The sequence below is a fragment of the Chelonoidis abingdonii genome, chromosome 6 (assembly GCF_003597395.2).
Source record: "Chelonoidis abingdonii isolate Lonesome George chromosome 6, CheloAbing_2.0, whole genome shotgun sequence".
Classification (NCBI taxonomy): Eukaryota; Metazoa; Chordata; order Testudines; family Testudinidae; genus Chelonoidis; species Chelonoidis abingdonii.
The window spans coordinates 61,521,289-61,541,217 of record NC_133774.1 but is presented as its reverse complement, the minus strand read 5'-3'; the positions used below and the strand labels follow the sequence as shown (position 1 = coordinate 61,541,217).

The window sequence follows — 19,929 nt, the reverse complement described above, 5'->3', positions numbered from 1 at the left end:
AAAACCTCCAGGGCCCCTGCCAATCCGCCCTGGAGGAAATTCACTTCCGACCCCAAATATGGCGATCACTAAACCCTGAGCATGGTGGGCAAGACTCACCACCCCAGCACCCAGAAAGAATTCTCTGCAGTAACTCAGTTCCCATCCATCCAACATCCCTTCACAGACATTGAGCAGACTTATTGCTGATATCAAGATCAATTGCCCAAATTAAACTATCCATCATAACTCGCCTTCCTCTGCAGCGTGGGGCATGGGTCGCTTGCTGGTGGATTCTCTGCAGCTTGAGGTCTTCAAACCACAATTTTGAGGATTTCAATAACTCAGTCATGGGTTAGGGGTTGTTACAAAAGTGGATGAGTAGGGTTCTGTGGCCTGCCTTGTGCAGGAGGTCAGACTAGATGATCATATTGGTCCCTTCTGACCTATGAGTCTATGAGAGCAGCCTGGAGGTCTGGTAGGTAGGGTTCCTTTTATGTTAGTGGTGTAAAGTTTGATTCTGGGTCTGTCTTACATCAACAAAGAAAGGAAAACATTTTAAAAGATAAGTAAATGTCATAGTAAAAACAGAAGAGTTGGCACAAACTCAGGGAAGGTATAATTCCTAATATTACTTTTAAACTTCTATTTTTGAAAATTGACTGAATTTCAATTTGGAGTCCTTTCAGCTTCTACCATGGTTTCCAGCAGCACATATGGCTTGTCACTTTACTCTTTTATTCCAGTAAAGTGGCACATTTTTCTTTCTGAGACGAAGTTTGACAGTTCTAGAAACTTGTTAGCTGGTCATAGTCAACACCAAGGTAATCTAAGGTTGGTCACAAAGACCTAGTAGGTGTTTAAAAGTGTTAAACCTTCTCTGCGCTAGTGTTTAAAGACGTTTCTTAAAATGTGTTAGCTAGACACATTTATAAAGATGATTTATTTTCCTTGTCTAGACATGACCTTAGTGTCCCAGTCATTGACCCAATAAACTGTAATACTGGTGACTAAAGCAAAGATGGCAAATTTTGAATGTGAAAAGGTCAGAGTGCTGAATTCAAGGAGTCTCCTTATAACTGGAATTCTTGCCAATAACTCTTTTCACGTTAGCCCCTAATTCCAGCCCCCACTTGCTGAAGGAAGGCCTTCCCCTGCTCCCATTGGGACCAGTCGTATCCAGGCCGCTTCTGTGTCATTGCCATTTTTAGGATGGAGACGTTGAGCCTGTCATTCCCAGCTACTGTGACCTCATCTTGCCTCTGGTTTTGATTGGATAGGTTCAGGGAGAGACTTTTGCAACGGGTTTTGTATTGGGTTATTGGAAGGAGGAAGGTTTTGCTTAGATTAATTCCCAACACATTGAATGCTACCATTTCACTGTCAGTATTAGCAAGGGGTGTGGTGATTGCCCAGAAACTGAGTAAATGAATACTAGATAGATCAATGGTTTGATACTATGATGATGATTGTTAGAGAAAAACCTAAGATTGGATGTTGTGTCTGAAACAGAGAACAGAACATCACCTTAGTAAAAAACCTCAAAGTGGGTACCACTTACATTAGTGCTTGGACCCATAATATAGTATTTAATATTTTAGCATAACAGTTGGCGAATCCCACCAATCACATAGGAGGACTGACCTAAACTGCAGAATGACTCTAAAAAATTACCACAGTGGGCTTCCTGCACAGAGTTAAGATTTAGTATTAATATATGTATAGTATACTTAGCTGTCTCCCAATTTTATATTTTTCTCTATCTGGTAGAAGCAAATCTGTAAAAACAAAAAATGAAACTGCGATGGTAGCAAATTAAATACTAATTCACAGGTCAACAAAGAAAATGCTGGGCTTGTTGATGCTGACCTGAATGCATATGTGAGATTAATAATATCTAATGGTGGTGCACTACATAGCCTTGATATGACATTTTGAATGTTGTGTGTAGTTCTGGTTGCAGCAATTTAGAGGATGAAAAACAAAGAAAATACAAAGTGAAGTAAAAGTAAGATAAAGATTGGAGTCCAAGACTTGCCCAAGTCTCTTTTTCCTAGTCTGTACTGAGGTGCAACGTATTCATAAGCGACACCTACCTTGTTTCTGGACTCAGGTCCAAGCATATGGCTATGCCAGAGCCCCCTTACCATTCATATCTCAACCCCAGAAACATAGGTTTCAAGACGTGTGGGGAAAGAACATTAGCAGACCTGAGGGGCGTGGGTATAAATACGGCTTGAGTGGTGGGCATGGCCCCTCACCCATGACAGTGTGTAGCATGGACAGGGCTAAAGGGCGCATTCTGTGTCCTGAGTTCAGGAGTCCTCCTGCCCTTTTCCCACAATGTACTGAACGTTTTCCTGTCTGACTGTGCGCAAATCTGTGAAGTTTTCTGTCCTCCCTTCTTACCTGTAGTAATGAGCTGCACTGATCACCCTGGAACAGTTTTCTGCTGCACTCTTTTCACCACTACATGTGGACATGTAGAGAGGAACCACCTGTTCAGCCGAGCACAGTTGGGTTCTCATAAATGTGTGGTTGGAGTTCAGTGTCCTCCACAACTTGTCCAGCAGTACTGGGGCCTTACATCTATACTGCTCCTAGTCCAAAAGCAGTAGTGAAGTCATGGCCATTCAGTCACACCACCAGCAATTTCTTGTGCCTCTGTGTCATAGGGCATCACTGAATCCGTCACCATCCCACTCACTTGCCTTTGGCTTGTGAAAAAGGTTTGAGTCCATTTACTCAGGGTTTTCACCTGTCGTGAACTCCAGTGCCGACAAATTTGTTGCAGGAGCGTAATCACATTGTTGGTCACTTGCTCCATGTCTTCCACCAAGTTTGGGCAGGAGAGAGCAGTGAGAAGAAACTGCCATTGCCAAATCTGTGAAGATGTCAGCAGTACCACCAGCACATAGCAAAGAGAAAGGATCCTGTAATGCTTCCAGAAGCCTGGGATACCACCGCTGACGTGCTGGCTGTAACCTTGCATACAAATAAAGGTGATATGCATGTGTGTATATCCAGCTACAGAGCATGTACTTGCACAGCATATGAAGACATTTGGCCATCTGGGCTCTCCTGCCCCCGGCCTGGAGTGGGGAGCTCAGGCAGCATCTAGGAGTCGGGAGCCCAGGGGCAGCTGAGCTCTAACTGGAGCTCCCCATCCAGACTGGGGTGACAGCCCAAGCTGTGAGCATCCAACAACTAATGTAAGTAATGTAGTGTCTACACAGACTCTGTGTGACCTAACTATACTGACATAAACCCTATGCCTCTCTTGGAGATGGAATTATTATATTGGTGTAATAGGGCACTTACATTGACGGAAGCAAGTCTGTAGTGTGTACAATGACATAACTAGGTTGACATAGGGCAGCTTATGTCGACCTAACTCTCTGTAGTGTAGACCAGGCCTGAGAGGAATTCAGCCAGTAAGACTGCTGGAATATGTGTTGAGAGAGATCTTTGCTTTGACTCCATTACTTGTTAAATTAGACATTCATTGCGTTTTACTTCTATTTTCTTGTAACCAATTCTGACTATTATGCCTCACTACTTGTAACTACTTAAAATCTATCTTTCTGTAGTTAATTTGTTTTTATCGAAACCAATGTGTTTTGGGAAACTCCATTTGAGATTACAGGATTGGTACATTTCATGGGCTTTACTACTCAAATTTTGGTGCTGCAAAAACTTTCAAGTTGTTTCTAGGCAAAGGCCCTTTATGCTATGTGAGTCTCTCTTCTTCCCTGTCTTCCATTTTTTTCCTCCTCACTGTTGCTCATGCTGATGTTATATTTGTTTATTTCATATGGCAGCCAGTTCATGTAAATGCTCTCTAATCGTTTTCTTTTAACACTTTCACTCAAACACAAAAAGTCGGTCTGATAGAGTTGGCCAAGCATGCAGTTCTAGCACAAATGCATTAATTTGCACACAAGTATGTTGTTCACACACACCAAAATCTATTTTTTCACGTGAATAAAATTGCCTATTTTAATATTTTTATTAAGAAATATAAACCCTAGTGCTTCAGAGCAGAACTACTAAGGGCAGGGAGGAAATTTCTCTCATGGGGAAATTATTCCATAATTGTTCAGTAAGAGATTTCTTGCCACTTCCTCTGAAACATCAGGCACTGGCCATCAGTAGTCAAGGTAATGGACTATACAGACCACTGGGCTCTTCCAGGATGGCAATTTCTATATTAGTATCTTCCCCAAACATTTCTGAAAAGGAACCTAATTGCATGAACTTCCCTTGGAAAGTGAACAAAAAACACTATGAACATGGATCAAATCTCGAGTCAGTTCTTTGTAAACAAGTACGTGAATAGATTTTCATATTATTCAATCAGCTTTGGCCCATAATATGTCTTTAAAAGAGTTGTTATTTACATATTGGATTGCCTTTTGACATGCTAGGTATTGTATTATTTTAGAAATTGAGGGTCATGCTACCAATAAATACCATATTTTATTCAGTGATGTTCTTTCTGACCATATTTGTATTCAGTGACACTATATATGATACAATTGAGTATATGAACTCAAAAGCCATAATTTCTAGGAAGAGAAGGCTTTTGCATGCTTTTAGTCACCAAGTTAATGAACTATTTATGAGTAAACAATCTTTTAATTCTTTGATCTTTTAATAGCTGAAGTAATATAAACTTGAAGTGTATTTTATACTTCAAAAATGTGGAAACATATTATGTTCTTGCAGAATTTCCTTTTGTAATAAAATAGAAAACTTACCCAACTTAACCTTCTCAAATTAGATGTTATGAAGCCATGTTGTATGGAAGCTTTAGATAAAGCCTGAGAAAATCTGAGATTCTACGAGTGAGGATTTTACCTGTCATATGTCATCATCTTCCTTACCTATGGTAACTTGATAAAGTTCATCAGGGCTTCATCCGATTACTTGCAGTATCTGAGGCTTTCTGTTGCTTTCTGTCAGCTTGTGTGTGTATACCAACAGAATCCAAGGATATGTTTAGATGGGTTCTATCATCTGGAATAGAAAAGAGGAAATCTTTTCCTGAGAAGGAGGAAGAAAATCAAGGTGTCCAAGCTGTTTTTTCAATCTTCTGCTAAACGCTCCTAGAAGAGAGCTTTTGTGGCAAGATTTTCGTGGTCCTTAAAGAGAAAGTATTCATCTTTTTTAGGGAAATTTTGTTTAGCATATTAGATGTCATAATCGTTGGTTAGAAAAGAAGCAAGAAAGTTAATCACTTCTATTAGAAGTTAGATTTAAGCTTTTGCCAGCCACTGAGAGCAGATAAGAGTCCCAGGTGTCTTCCATAACTGTGTGAGCGAGTCAGCAACATTTGCTCTCCAGTTGTTGGGTGCTCAGCGCAGTAAGGAGCAGCCACAATATTATTTAATGATCAAAATATAAAAAGGACCTAGAATTTAAACCAAGATGTCATGTATCAGATAATTATAAGAATATTTTTATACACTTAAGAATATACACTCATCTATCAACAAAAAGAAAACCCAATTTTTTTAATCCAATATGAGTTGTCCAGTTCCCTTCCACCCAAATTGTGTAGTGCCAGTTTCATTTGGCACTCCACCTTGTATTCTATCAATAATGCCAATTTGAGCACCCATTTATGTGCTTGTCCAACAAACCTCTCCCAGCTATCTCCCATCCTTCCCCTTACATTTGCCATGATCAATAAAGCCACTACCCTTTCCTCTTCCAAGACAATTTTATAACCCGCTTCTGCTTTAACACCAATAAGCAATCTGCCAATGTATGATGACTAGGCTGAGGGGCTAAAACATATTTATAACTTGTTTTATAGGTAACTGTGTCTCTTTTCTCCACTCTTTCTTGTCTTCTTAGCTGGTGAGTTCTTTGGGGATAGAGATTAAGTTTATCTTTGACTTTGAATAGCATCTAGCACAACAGCCTCCTGATTCTGATTGGGTCTTCTGGTTAGTACTGTAATAATATAATAGATCCTGATGTGAGGATTTTTAGTAATGTAATTTCAGGTTCATTACAGAGATGCACTGCTGGGCATTTCTTTAGGCAGTGTGACAGGTTCTCTGTCAGGCCCCTCTTCCAGAGCCCGCTCGCTGTCCCAATAAAATGCAGAGAGGCTTTCAGTTATGCAGCACCTGTGGCCTTATTTACACATGTACCAATATTGAGCTATATACAAGGTTTATAGGGTTAGTTCCCTCTTTTCCTGCAGTCAGCCCGCAGCTAGGTGTCTGACCTTTCCCTGGCTGGCTTTTCTTCTGGCTCCCAGCCCTTATAACTGCTGGCTTGTCAGGCCCACAGGTGGAGCCAATCCCCAGGCCAGGCAGCAGGTCTGTTTCACCAGCCCCAATCTATTTCCCTTGATTGGAGCTGGCTGAGCAGGGGTAATTAGGTGCTTTTGCACCAGCACTCTGCTACAGGCAGAATGCTCAAGACACTAAGCTCTTGTCTTCACTACTGGGGAGATCTACGTTGCTGCAGTTGAAGAAGCAGGTTTTGATTTAGCAGGTCTAGTGAAGGCCTGATAAATCGACAGCAGAGTGCTCTCTGGTAGACTCCAATACTCCAGCTCCCCAAGAAGAGTAAGGTAAGTCGAACAAAGAGCTTCTCTTGTCAACGTGTGCAGTGAAGACACCAGGGTAAGTCGACCTAAGCTGTGTTGACTCCAGCAACGTTATTCATGTAACTGGAGTAGAGTAACTTAGATCGACTTTTATACAAGTAGTGAAGACAAGCCCTAAAAGAGGAGATGACTTTAAAAAACAAACAAAAAATAAGCCAACAGGTGTCAGCAAAGACCATGGAACAAGTATCAGATCAAATCACATTAACAGCATATGCTGCACTTCTGACAAATCCCTTTTTTGTTTTTTAAATTTCTCTCAAAAGATCTTGAGATCCTATTTGTGATCAGTCAACTCAGAATCCAGAATATACATCTGTGTTGTTTGAATTCAATTACTTTCAGTAGAAAAAGCAAGAAATCCCTTAGGGGTAGTGTCAATTCCATCCGAATGAATTGTCCAGCCAAACTATAATCCAAGTGAGGCTTTTTGTGGATTTTAAAAATGCTATTGATTTTTTTTTTTTAACTTGCAGTGAACATAGCCTTTAAAAAGACCCTTGAGCTTTTAGGTTTTTTGTTGTGTTTTTTTTTTGTCGCCAGTGCTGAGGTAAGCCTGTGTCCAAGAGCAGTATGTCAAAATGTTCCTTTGCGTCTTTCATTGTTACTTATTGGCAAGTTTGTCACTTAAGGGTCAAAATAAAGCTCATTCAACCAAAGCTATGGCAGCAACAGTAGCAAGCCTTGACTCAATCCTTCCACTTGAGATTTGCCGCAGGGCAGTCAAGTTGGAATTCATTGTGCATTTTTCACTGAACATTGTTGCCCTAATACTGCAAATTGAAAATTTGTGGGCTGACTTCTATATGTTAAAAGAGCTATTCGTTCAGTTATTTATTTTAAGTGCTTATTCTCAGTGAGGACACAAATCTTGTTAAACAATAAATCCATAACTTGCATGAGTTTTTCTGTTAGTGAGTTTTATACTTGTTTGTTTTCAAACTTTAGAGAGAAAACATCTAACCTGCATATTCTGACTTGAATTCTCTGTAGTCGTGAAAGTTAAACCTGCGGTTGAACTTGAATTCCTGAAAATAGTATTCTTCATAGATCCATTAATGATCCATTTTTTTAAGAGTTAGATTACTGTAGAGCTGTAAGTTACTAGGTCAAGACAGAACTGACAGTTGAAAACATTTGAGAAACCTGGAGAGAGAGAAAACTATTCTTTTTCTGTGCATGTAGAGAGTCAGTTAGCAGAATATGATACTATCAGAAAAGTCCACTTATAGGTAAATGGTAATGATTTCATGTATATGTGGAATTATCAGCCAAGACAATATTGTTGGGTAGGTACAAGTATTTTTTTATTATGTGATGGTCTCACAGTATGAGTGTGTGTGTATTTGATCATTCAGGTTTAGTAGTTTGAGTGCTTTCTCTAACCGAAGAAAAAATCTTAAATTTTTATTTAGTTCAACTCAAAACATAGTAAATCATGTTTGAATTAATTATTTTAAAGGTAGAAATATTCAATTCAATATTTTGAATAGTCCCTTCTCAAGACTATTTTAATTGTAATTTCCCTTTTTTTTTTTTTTTTTTATTTTAACACTGCATGTTTGTTTAGGAGATTAAATTTGCATTACAGTTTATTAACCATAAGTAGGCTTGGAAGGATTCATTTTTTATCGGTAAATGTTAATAAATGTTGATTTCACTGCACAAATACAAACTGATGAAAATAATTTCTGTCCATAATACATCTTTACCCGAATATAACGCGACCGATATAATGCGGTAAAGTAGTGCTCCGGGGGAGCAGGGCTGCTCACTCCGGCGGATCAAAGCAAGTTGGATATAATGTGGTTTCACCTATAACATAAGATTTTTTGGCTCTCGAGGACAGTGGTGTAATTGAAATGTACAGATAGGCAAAATAAGAAAAATGCTGCTTGAGAATTTATTACAGTTTGATTTTGGGATATTTACATTGTATATTTTGGCATATAATGCTGATAGTTTGTTTTAATGGTTATAAATCTTTAACTTTTTAATACTACAATAGATGTCGATTAAATAATTTAATGACCCCCCCCCAATTTGTCAAACTGAAAATTTTAATTGATAGAATTTGAAAAAAAATGCTTAAAAATAAATATTGATATTATTTGTCAGATAAACTAAAACAAAAATCTAATTCTGCCAAGCCTAGCAGAAAGAAAGTGTTGTTACCTGAGTTATATATGGATATGTAGAGAGATTAAAGTAAGAATAACAATCTGGAAAATACCATAGGTATGAATGATTTGCTAGGTTTTCTTTCTAAGCTTATGTATCTCTTATTTGCCCAACTCTTTAGAGCAGTGGCAGGCAACCTGTGGCCAGCGGGCTGCACGCGGCCCGTCAGAGTAATCCTCTGGCAGACTGCGAGACAGTGTTTACTTTGACCTTTGGCAGGCACAGCTGCCCACAGCTCCCAGTGGCCACAGTTCGCTGTTCCCGGGATCTGTGGGACATGGCAAACCATGGCCACTGGGAACTGTAGGCAGCTGTGCCTGCCGACAGTCAAAGTAAACACTGTCTCGTGGTCTGCCAGAGGATTACCCTGATGGGCCATGTGCAGCAGACAGTCAACGTAAACACTGTCTCGCGACCTGCCAGCAGATTACCCTGACGAGCTGCAGGTTGCCCACCACTGCTCTAGAGTCTGGTCATGAATAAAATTATTTAAAGGAAAATTATGACTGACTGAGTTCTCCACCTGGCAAATACATATTTTGAATACTTGATTTTAAAAATAAAACTAATGTAATGTTCTGACAAGGTCCATCTCAGTCCCAAACATGCCTCATCCTTGACATGGAGTGATGGATTATTTTTGTAATGTAAACACTTTTCCACAAGGAACATGACAAAGGCCAATTTATTTCACATAGACCTATGAATAGTCCATCAATTGGTAATGATTTCCAGTAACTGCTGACCTGTGCCCATTGTTTGGACAAATGATGTAGAGGTGAGAGGCTCTTATCCTGTTTCCACTTCCCTAATCCGGGCCCATATAGTACATTTCTTATTTTTAGCAGTGGATTTTCTGTAAAGAAACATTGGCATGTTCATAAGGCTTGGGAGGCTATCCTATGCACTGGACTTTCTGTTACACGTTAACTTCTGGTGGGTAGACTTGCTGAGGTTGGTTTTGAAAATGGGAATATACCTGAGAGAAAACAGAGTTCAGGATGTACTGGATGTAAATCAAAGCATGAAAGGGAGTGTACAATCAAGGCTTAGTGCACTTCATTGCATCTTGCCATGGATTTTTGACATGATATATGTACTGTAACAGCTTCTCTGCAGTAGCATGTACGTGTTCTAAAACAAATCATTCAGTGTGATGTATCTTGCTCATTTGTATAATGGAAGAGTTCACCAGCAGATCAGTAATATTTTTCTTTGCGTATATGATAATTCATTTATTTTAATTATTAAAAAAATGAGGATTTTAGTGTTTTTATTTTAAGATGAGCCTTTATCAGAGCTCTTTCTACTTTGTGGGCACACTTTTGGATGCCATATTTTTCAGATTGTTATATTATTTAATGCTCTTCAAACCTTAGTGTACCTTCACTATATTGTGGAATCTAGCTTTTATTTTTCTGTTCTCATCATTTACATTGAGGCTCCAATACTTAAGGACATATCTAAGCATGTGAGTAGTTCTATTGACTTCAGTGAGACTACTCACATACTTAAATATCTTTCTGATTTGGCCCTTAGTCCCTAATTTCTCTTTTGGTTTAGTCATGTTCAGATATTGGTCTTTTGTTCACTTGGTTCCAGTATGATGGGTTGAAAAGTTTTCATTAAACATGCTGTTAATAGAAACTTTTTAATGTTTTTAAGTAATTGAAAACACTCTTTTAAAAAATACCTCTATATAACTGTCTTAAAAGAACATTAAGGATGCAAAATCAATATCTCAGCAAAAAGTGTATGCCAAAGTTACAGTTACATTTCCTCATGCTGCCTGAATCTGGACCTTATGCCTATGAAACATTATAGCTTGCCCAGTATTCCATAGGAAGTCTGGCAAAGTCAAGAATATCAGCTCTTTGGAGTCCCAGTCTAGCACCTTACACACAAGAGAATGTCTGTCTCGCTGCCTATCCTAATGAGTAGGGGTAATGTACCATAAATAGTATATGATTGTCATAAACAGATAGCTACGGGCTAATGTTTCTTTCACCTGTAAAGGGTTAACAAAGGGAACCACACACCTGACCAGAGGACCAATCAGGAAACCGGATTTTTCAAAGCTCAGAGAGGGAATTTTGGGGGTGTGTCTCTTTTGTCTGTGTCTCTGCTCTGTGTTCTCTCAGCTATGAGAGTGATTTCTTTCTCTTCAGGCTTTTCTAATCTTCTGTTTCCAAGTGTAAGTACAAAAGGTAGAAGACAATAGGGCTTAGATGTGTAGTCTTTTTTGTATTTTACATGTGTGTAGTTGCTGGAATGTTTTAATTGTATTTCTTTTTTGAATAAGGCTGTTTATTCATTTTTTCTTTTAAGCAATTGACCCTGTATATTGTCATCTTGATAGAGAATATTTTTATGTCTTTTTCTTTCTTTTTATATAAAGTTTTCTTTTTAAGACCTGTTGGATTTTTTCCTAGTTGGAACTCACCAGGGAATTGGTGGGGAGGAAGGAAACAGGGGAAAGGGAAAATCTCTTGGTGTTATAGTTGCAAAGCTTGCATTTGCAGGGACTCTGACTGAGGGTGAAAGAAACTGGATCTCTCTGTTTTGCATTTCAAGGAATTGAAATAGGGTGATCATCCAGGGCCATCCAGGGAGGGGAAACCGGGGAGGAAATAAAGAGGAGACAAGGGGAAGGGTTTATTTCCCTTGTTGTAGACTCAGGGCATCTGAGTCTTGGGGTCCCCCAGGGAAGGTTTGGGGAGACCAGAGAGAGGCAGGCACTGGAATTCCTGTCTGGTGGCAGCGATATCAGATCCAAGCTGGTAATTAAGCTTGGAGGGTTCATGCAGGCACCCACATTTTGGACGCTAAGGTTCAGAATTGGGACTTATGATTATGATCATGTAATTAATGTATTGAAACAAGGAGTCTGAATTAAGGTCTCCTAAATGGGGCAATCTTAACTCTGGAATTCCTGTCTTTTGAGTGGTATGCTACTTTGCATTCTTAACATTTTAACATAGATGTTTAACAATTCATTTTATGGTAACTTGGCAGATGCCCAGTGCAGTTAATTGTTTAAGAGTGGGGTTCAGTTCCTTGATAAACCAGAAATGGAAGTGGATTAGAAGAAGGCATTTACTAAAGAAAGTGAGAAATACGGTTGGTGTTCCTCATGTCTAATGCAATGGGAAGACAATCTCCTCTCCTCATCCTCGCCTTAACCGTCAGATGAGCGGAGGATGGCAGGGTCTCTGCAGTGGTCCTGGGATAGATTAATGAAGTGGGGGGCTGATGATAGCCCTCCATCAAGTGGAATGATTACAAAGGATGGATGATCTGCACTGGACAAGTTATTGGTGGATAGTTCCCTGCTGTGTTACTTAACAAAGTTGTGGCCTAGTTAAATCACATCCCAGGTGTCTTGTCTTTCCTGGGACAAGGAGTTGAGATCTTTAAAGTCTAATAGAGGCCATTTAAAATATAACATTATTAATCGCAGGCATTGTTTCATCTTTTTACCTTAAAGGAAGAAAAGAATAAATTATTTTTAAATCTCGTCAATTTTATGTTGCACAATTACGTGCTACCTGAAATCACAAGACGTCAGAAAATGCAAAAGTTAGACGTTCCAGCTACTGTATAATGTTAGATCAACAGCATTATATGTACTTTCTGCCATATTCTTTACTTGAGGCAAGTGTGAATCTCCTGACAAAAACCTTATGCAAAGCCAGCAAATCTGTTCTTTGTAATATCCCTCCTAAATAATTATTATGGAATTATTAGGTTGCCTAGCATCTTCTAAAACAGTGGTTCTCAAACTATTGTACTGTTGAGCCCTTTCACATAGCAAGCCTGTGAGTGCATCCCCCCCTTATAAATTAAAAACATTTGTTTATATATTGAACATCATTATAAATGCAGCAGGCAAAGCAGTGTTTGGGGTGAAGGCTGACAGCTTGTGACCCTCCCATGCAATAACCTCGCAACCCCTGGAGAGATCCTGACCCCCAGTTTGAGAACCTGTCCTAAAGTTCCCTCTACCCTTCCTACGCCCTGTGGTGGCATGAGGAGGGTGTCACTGCTTATCAGTGATCTCTAGCTGCCAGAATGATCCCTGGGGCCTGTTGGAAGCTGGCACAGTTTCGAGTAGACGTTAGTTTGCTATTACCCGTGCTGGGACACCTGCCCAGTGCTGAGCAGACCAAGGATCAGAGTACCACCCTCCCCTCTGGTCTTCCATCAGATAGTCTGACCCATGATATATTTGATTACTGTTTTTTCCCGTTAAACATATACATTCCTTTAAATGTTTTTGTTGTAATCTGTACAATTAGTTTATGTTAACATTCCTGTCTTTTTTTTATGATTTGTATTATTATATTACAAAAGTACCTAAAGGCCCAATCACAATCAGAGCCTCATTGTGCTGGCCTCTCCAGAAACATAGTAAAAGATAGTTCCTGCCCTGAAGCACTGATGGTCTAAACAGATAAGATGGACAAAAAGGAATAGACAAAAACTAATAGCCAAAGAAAAAAGATTTTTTTTTGCATGTATTATCTAATATGTGTTTTCTTTTCTTCGCAGCAGTTTTTTAAAATGTCCTTTGAGCGTTTTTGATACGTTATTTAGTTCTTATAGCCATTGGAGGTTGATACAAGATTTAGTGTGAAAAATAAAATCCCTGTGTTTGAGGTCATATCATCATTGTACTCATTTTAGCGTCTGTACGCCATCAGCATCTGAGACTGTAGGGAACTTAACTGCTTTACTGTTGGCATAATACCGAAGTTGATTTCAGTGAACCATAAACAGTTTGGCCCTGGAGGTAAAATTACACTATATGCATGTTCCTAACATACTGCTTTGAGGATAAACATGTCTTAAATCAACTCATTGCTTAAAGCTAAGTTCCCTCTCCAAATGCAGTTTCCCTGTAGATGGTAATGTTTAGTGAGACTGATTTTCTTTAAAACCTTAAAGCTTTTTGAGTGTTTTTCTATCAATACATATAGTTGAGCAGGATAGCAAAAAAAATCATGTAATCCTAGTAAAAACTCTTCTATGGCATTTTTGTTTTGTTTTTAATTAGCTTTCATCAATACATTGAATTCATTGAGATTCGTTTTAAATATTTGTGTGCTACATCTGTTCACATGTATGTAATGAAAACTTTCAGACTCCACCAAAACTTCATTTGGTAATTGCGCAGTTGGAAAATTAAAATTGAAATTTATTATGCCTTGGCTCCTACCTGCTCAGTTCACCGTGTGTTGTTAAGATGCCATCACTTGGGAACTTTGTTACAGCTATGTTTCTGTTGTGTTTTAATATGTTTTGGATTAGGATGACTGTGATTGTGGCCTTGAGGGGTTGGACTAAGGAACACCAGGTGGGTTTGCACCCAGATATTCTTAGGTTAATGTTTTGGGACTTAGGTCTTATCCTGTACTTTAACTGTGGAATTTAAGTGTAGTTCCCTGAGTCTTAAAGGGGGAAGCGAACCCCATTTGAGCCTATTAATGAGCACCTTTCTCTTCCCCCCCATACACTTTTTAATTTGTCATTTTTCTCTGCTTCTTTAGCCCATGAAATACAGGCACTTATTTCAGAACCATTTTTATGGTCCCAGATGTACAAAAGAATTTGTTTGTCCCCAAATTTAACTCAAAAACTGATAGTAGACAGAAAGTTCTCCATTCCCTATTATATGAAGGTAAAAAATAGTTTCCCCTAGATATTAGGCAAGCTTTTGAAGTTAGAACATCTTTTGTTAAATTTGGGGCATCAAGGAAGAGACTCTTAATATGTAAGTAGATTTTTTTTGGTGGATCTTTGAAATGATTCCCTTTGTTTCAGGCCTAAAAATTCAGCTTTATTTCTACTTACAGAATGCAGACCTACACCCCTCCCTTTACCCCCCCCCCACCCATGCTTGGAGGGTGGTTCAGTTCTCTTCTTCTATTTAGAACACCTTTGACCTGCCCCTCCCCTGCTCAGTGAATAGAAATGGCAAGGCGACTTGTGCTAAGGATGACTAAAGATTTTCCTCTCCATGTATCTCATGAAGTGAACCTGCAGGGGAGAGGGTTTCAGGAACCCTGCTCATGGAAAAATGCTTTTAAAGTATTTCTTTGCAAAAGAGAACCTTTCTTATACTCCTGAGTATATATTAATTGGTCATAATCCTTAGTTTTGAGCTAGATAATTATTCACACAGCAGCAGGTGGTAGAATCACAGGTACAGTTAGGATTTGTTTGTACTGAAAAGTAGTACATTCTGAGGAGAAGGGAGGATCCTTTTTCATGAAGATGTATATTCTGTAATTAGTTGTTTAGGGAGAAACACAGAGAGCAAATATACGCTCTGTTTAAAAGAGAAGCTGTGTGATGAGCCCACTTTTGTTAAGGCTTTTATGAATGGATGCACAATTTCCACAAGTGCTTTAACTTCTGTATTCTTTTTTGCAGATCATTACTAAATATGTCTATGAACTATTGGAAAAGGAATGCCACTTGAAAAAAGTAACTCTCCCAGTAAGTTGAATTTTTTTCAAAGGTGATGATGTTTCCTTTACACTACAAAATGCACGAATAAGGAGTCTCTCCCCTGAGGAGTCTGGAATCTAGATGTCAGATACAGATACAACAAACTCTGCTGAGGGCCCAGTCAAGGCGATGACTTGGACCACTGTATACCCATGCAGCATGTTCATTCATACACAAAGAAATATGTAAAAAATATCTGTTTTTGTAATATATCTAATCTGTTTGGGTCTGAGTATATTTCATTGGGCTCTACTTCACATTTCTAGTCCTGGTAGGATCTGAGGTACCAGAAATTTAAAATTGTGATACTTTTGTCATACAAAAACTATGCCATTTTGAAAATAGTTTGATTCCCCTGAAACCTATGCAGTTGGAATCAGGGAGCTAAAGCCAAGGAAACAGTGGTTGATTTTCTCTGTAACCTGAAGTCTTTGAATCAAGATTTGAGGATGTAGGTAACTCAGCCAGAGATTATGGGCCTATTACAAGAGTGAGTGAGGTTCTGTAGCCCATGGTATGCAGGAGATCAAACTAGATGATCATGATGGCCTCTTCTGGCCTTAAAGCCTATTGCTTCATAGGAAGAAGAATGGAAAAAAAATAGTCCCAATAAGATGTTTTAAAACTCTTTTAAAGACCCTCATATAATAGCTTTTTTAGTAATGTGTGTATGCAATACATAAGTGTTTAAATCACCATTTGGGAGTAATGCAGACGAAATTACAAGATGTATAGCTGTACATACACTCCATACCACAATTACAATGTATTTTTACATTATAGGGGAAAAGACTAGTGACCTTAACACCTTTCATTATAAAGGGTTCTTGTGATCTTTGCTTTGAGAAGTTTTCATACATTCTCATTGTTTGCAGCAGGCTCCTTTGGAACTACAGAAATGACCTTCTTTCTCCCGTGAGATTCCCTTCAGATTTGGCTGAAATATAAAATATTTAAAATTACCATTACCTTCTCTCACTTACCACTTCAGGAAATTGTTAGTAGTCTGCCACAATCACTGAACATTCCGAGCCTGGGACTTGCTGCTGACACAGCAGCAAGAGCAGAAGACACTACATTGGGAGCACTAAGCAGCTGTCAGAGGGGGAGAGAGAGCTGGATCGGGCTCCCTGCATCATGCAAATCTCAGGTGCAACACTTGGAACAAATAGTCTATTTATTTGGACCCACCTAGAGGCACCACATTGCATAGGTGCTCCCCTTACTTCCAGACAGAGAGAGGAAGATGCACTAAGCTCCCCACAGCCACCTCCTGGCCCAGCACTAGTGTTCTATATATACCCCACTTACTCCTGGAGAATCTGACTCTAGTGGGCTCCCCAACTCCCAGGCAAGGGAGAGGGGAGGGTTGAGAGAGTGGCCAGACTCCCCTCATCCAACCCCAGACTCAGCATGTGGCACCAGCAGCCAGTCCCTCCTCTAGGGGCAGCACATGGAGCAGGAGCTCCTTCATTACTGGGAAATGGGAGGGAAGAAGGGAAGAGAGAGCCAGACTGGGCAGGGATCACCCCATGACCATCCTGTGCCCCCTTTACAAAAATACCTTTTCTTTGATGCCATTGTTGGGTGAGAATGCCAGACACTCAAGTTTATTAATTTGAAACTTCATTGATCCAAAAACATGCCTTGCGGTTACAATTATTATAGTAAGAAATGAGACATACAGAAAAAGAAAGTGACCAGTTATCTTTTGGAGTGCATCCAGGTCATGGTGGATTGCTCTTACAATACTCCAACTACCCCTTAGAATTTACATAATTTTATATACATCCAAATTATGTATCTATTAGTTGTCTTCCAGTCACCATTAAGTATTACATGCCTTGTGCAACTCATACAATATGCATATGTAGGCTTCAGTTGGCATGACTTTTGCTGTCTATGCCATCTTCACATTGTTATCTTTCTTTGTTTATTGGTTTATGACACTGAGTATGCACTAACCAGACATCATTGACCAGGTCACTTTTACCCTTTGTTCTACATAGGAGCTTTTGGGGACTTTCTTGTTTTTCTTTACTTGCTTTTTCCTTAATTGTGTTTTGACAGCACATTTTATGTGTCTCTTGTCCTTCAATTTAAGCATAGTGGTCAAGACATCATCTTTGTTCTACGCAGCAGTTATAAACAAACTTACTGAATAACAAGGTCATTAAGGTAACATTATACTCACGTCAAGCAAATATATAACCTTACTGTCCAAACTTATGTATCAGACACAATCGTTACAACATTTCTAACAACAATATCTGGTATTAAGTCCTGGACCTCTAGTAGGAGCAGAGCTGAATGGAAGCTGAATGTTCATGGTTCAAGTCCTGATAATACACAATAGTGGGTTGGCAGTATGGCACATATTAGAATGAATATTTTGCCTATTTCTTTTTAAATTAAAAAAAAACCACCCTAGGAAATTGCACATAAATGATTGCATACAAGGAATATTATATTTACGTTGCAAAGTCAAGCACTCCAAAAGTAAGAAACTCCAAATTTACAATTGCCTGTGCAATCTCAGTTCAGGTCCCTCAAGTGTCTGCATTATGATAAAATCTACAATTACATGAGAGAGTGCAATTTTTCTGTAGGATTCCTGCCTTATTTAGTGAACAGGATGGACACACAAGGGGGCAGAATTAAAGTTACATTGGCAATCATAAATCTGATATTTCTTAACTTTTGATTATTTTCCAAGCTAAATAATGTGCTTTTAACATCAGTTTAAAAATATGTAAAATACAAGTATATAATGCAGAACTATATTAGTGCAATTCTAAGACTGTTCTGCTAACTTAATAAAAAGTTAGGACATGAAGAAGAGTTAAGTTTCGAACCACAAACTAGACATCCTGTATGTTATGTTATATGGAATGCATTCTCTACCTCATTTTCAAAAAGCCAGTTTAGCAAATGTGTGGTGACAGTAGTTGCATATGAAAATTTGTACAATTACCCACATTCGTTTTTGTATACCTGACTTTTTGAAAATCAAGTCTTTAGAGAGGGGGAAAATTGTATTTCTAACTGTAGATAGGTAGGTATTTATTATGGTTGATACCTATGGGCCAACCAAGAATGGGGCCCATTGTTCTAGGCAGAGTATAAACACACAGTAAGAGAGGCCATGCCCTGAATAGCATAAATTAGCTAACCAGAGAAGGCAGACAAAGGGTAGGGGGAGAAAGATATAACATACAAACAGAGTGAACAATGCAGTGTCTGAAACATCATTTTTGGTTCTGCTTTTTCTTTGTTTTGTTGTTTAAATTATTTCAAAAGGATTATCTCAGTAGATGAGCTAGATGGGAAGACAAAAGATGGGAGGAGAGTTGGAAGTCACGAGAGGGGGGCATGGAAGGGTTTGTAGCAACAGCTATCAGCAGAGTGAAAACTGCAGAAAGCAGAAACTAACATGATCACTGTCCTCCAGTCCCTGCTTAAACAGCTTTCTGTAGCTGCTGTGTTGGATTCAGTCTCTGGGTGGGGTTCCTACCTGTAGGTTCTTTCCTATAGGCCATATAGCTGAGGGAATGGGCTTATGGTGTTTGTGAAAGAATTTTTAAACTTCTTTAATATACTTTAGGACTGTGTGAAGTGTTACTTTTTTTTAAATAGGATTTTAATAGTTTGCAGAAAATCCATGTGTTGGAAGTTTAGGGTGGCTGCACTTGAAGTTTTCTCATCATCTTTATTTTTGTCTGAGTAACAGTCAAAACTTATCTATCTTTACATTTTTGGATTACATCTTCAGCAGCAGCATTGTGCAATATTCTTTTCAGATGTAGACTCAACAGCAGTGAGCAAAAAAAAAAAAAAAATCCAGTTTCTCTTTGATTACACTTGTCCATTCTACTTCAGGTGTGTGTGTGCGTAGTGTACTAGAGTTGGAGACTTTTTCTTTAACGTTACCCTTTGAGACAGTGCATGCACCCTCTGCTGTCTCGTGCTGCTGTATGATAAAATGGGTGGAGCGGCCCCAGACCGTCTCAGTTCCTTGCTACTGCAATCGGTAACTGGAACATGTCACCTTGCTTCTTCAAGTTTTCTCCCCTTAAAGGGATTTTGTTTTTTCTTCTGTAAATAGTTGGTGCTGTTGGTGCTGTTAGCAGAATTAGTTACTTAGATTAGTGTAGGCTTCATTTGTTGGTTTTCTTCACTATTTTCATGGAGTGTCAGTTCCCTCTTGTTACGGGGTGCTGACATCTGGTATAGGTGTATACCTCAGTTTCTGAAATTTAAACCTTGTGCCAACCACAAAAAATTTGTGCCTCCTTCCACCTGCCTAAAGTGCCTCAGCAAGGGTCACGTTAAGGACCACTGACAAATTTGCAGAAACTAAGCACTGAGTGAAGAAAGACAGAGAGACTGTGCCATATTTTTATGGAGGCTGCCCTGCATCTGTCTTGTGAGCCTTCTCACTTGGGGAGTGCACTGAGTGTTTTGGCATCAGTAGAGTACACAACTGGACACTGTTGCTGAGACAGGACTGCTGGTACCAAGGAAGAAGCACAAAAGGTTAGATTTGTCCAAGGAGCTGAGATTTAATTCTGCTAGATGATAGTGGTCCCTGTTGCCATCCACCAGTAAGCACTTGGGAGGACAGGGGA

General features: G+C 39.1%; 1 protein-coding gene across 8 annotated transcripts in view; it reads left to right on the top strand.

The window, feature by feature from the left end:
* Positions 1 to 19,929, top strand: part of ARB2A (ARB2 cotranscriptional regulator A) — a 363,106-nt gene that overhangs the window by 57,920 nt on the left and 285,257 nt on the right. For all 8 annotated transcript variants that reach the window (XM_075067103.1, XM_032802756.2, XM_075067099.1 and 5 more), the window contains one exon: positions 15,224 to 15,289. In XM_075067103.1, coding sequence (XP_074923204.1) covers positions 15,224 to 15,289 — 66 coding nt within the window. The remainder of the gene's footprint in view (positions 1 to 15,223; positions 15,290 to 19,929) is intronic.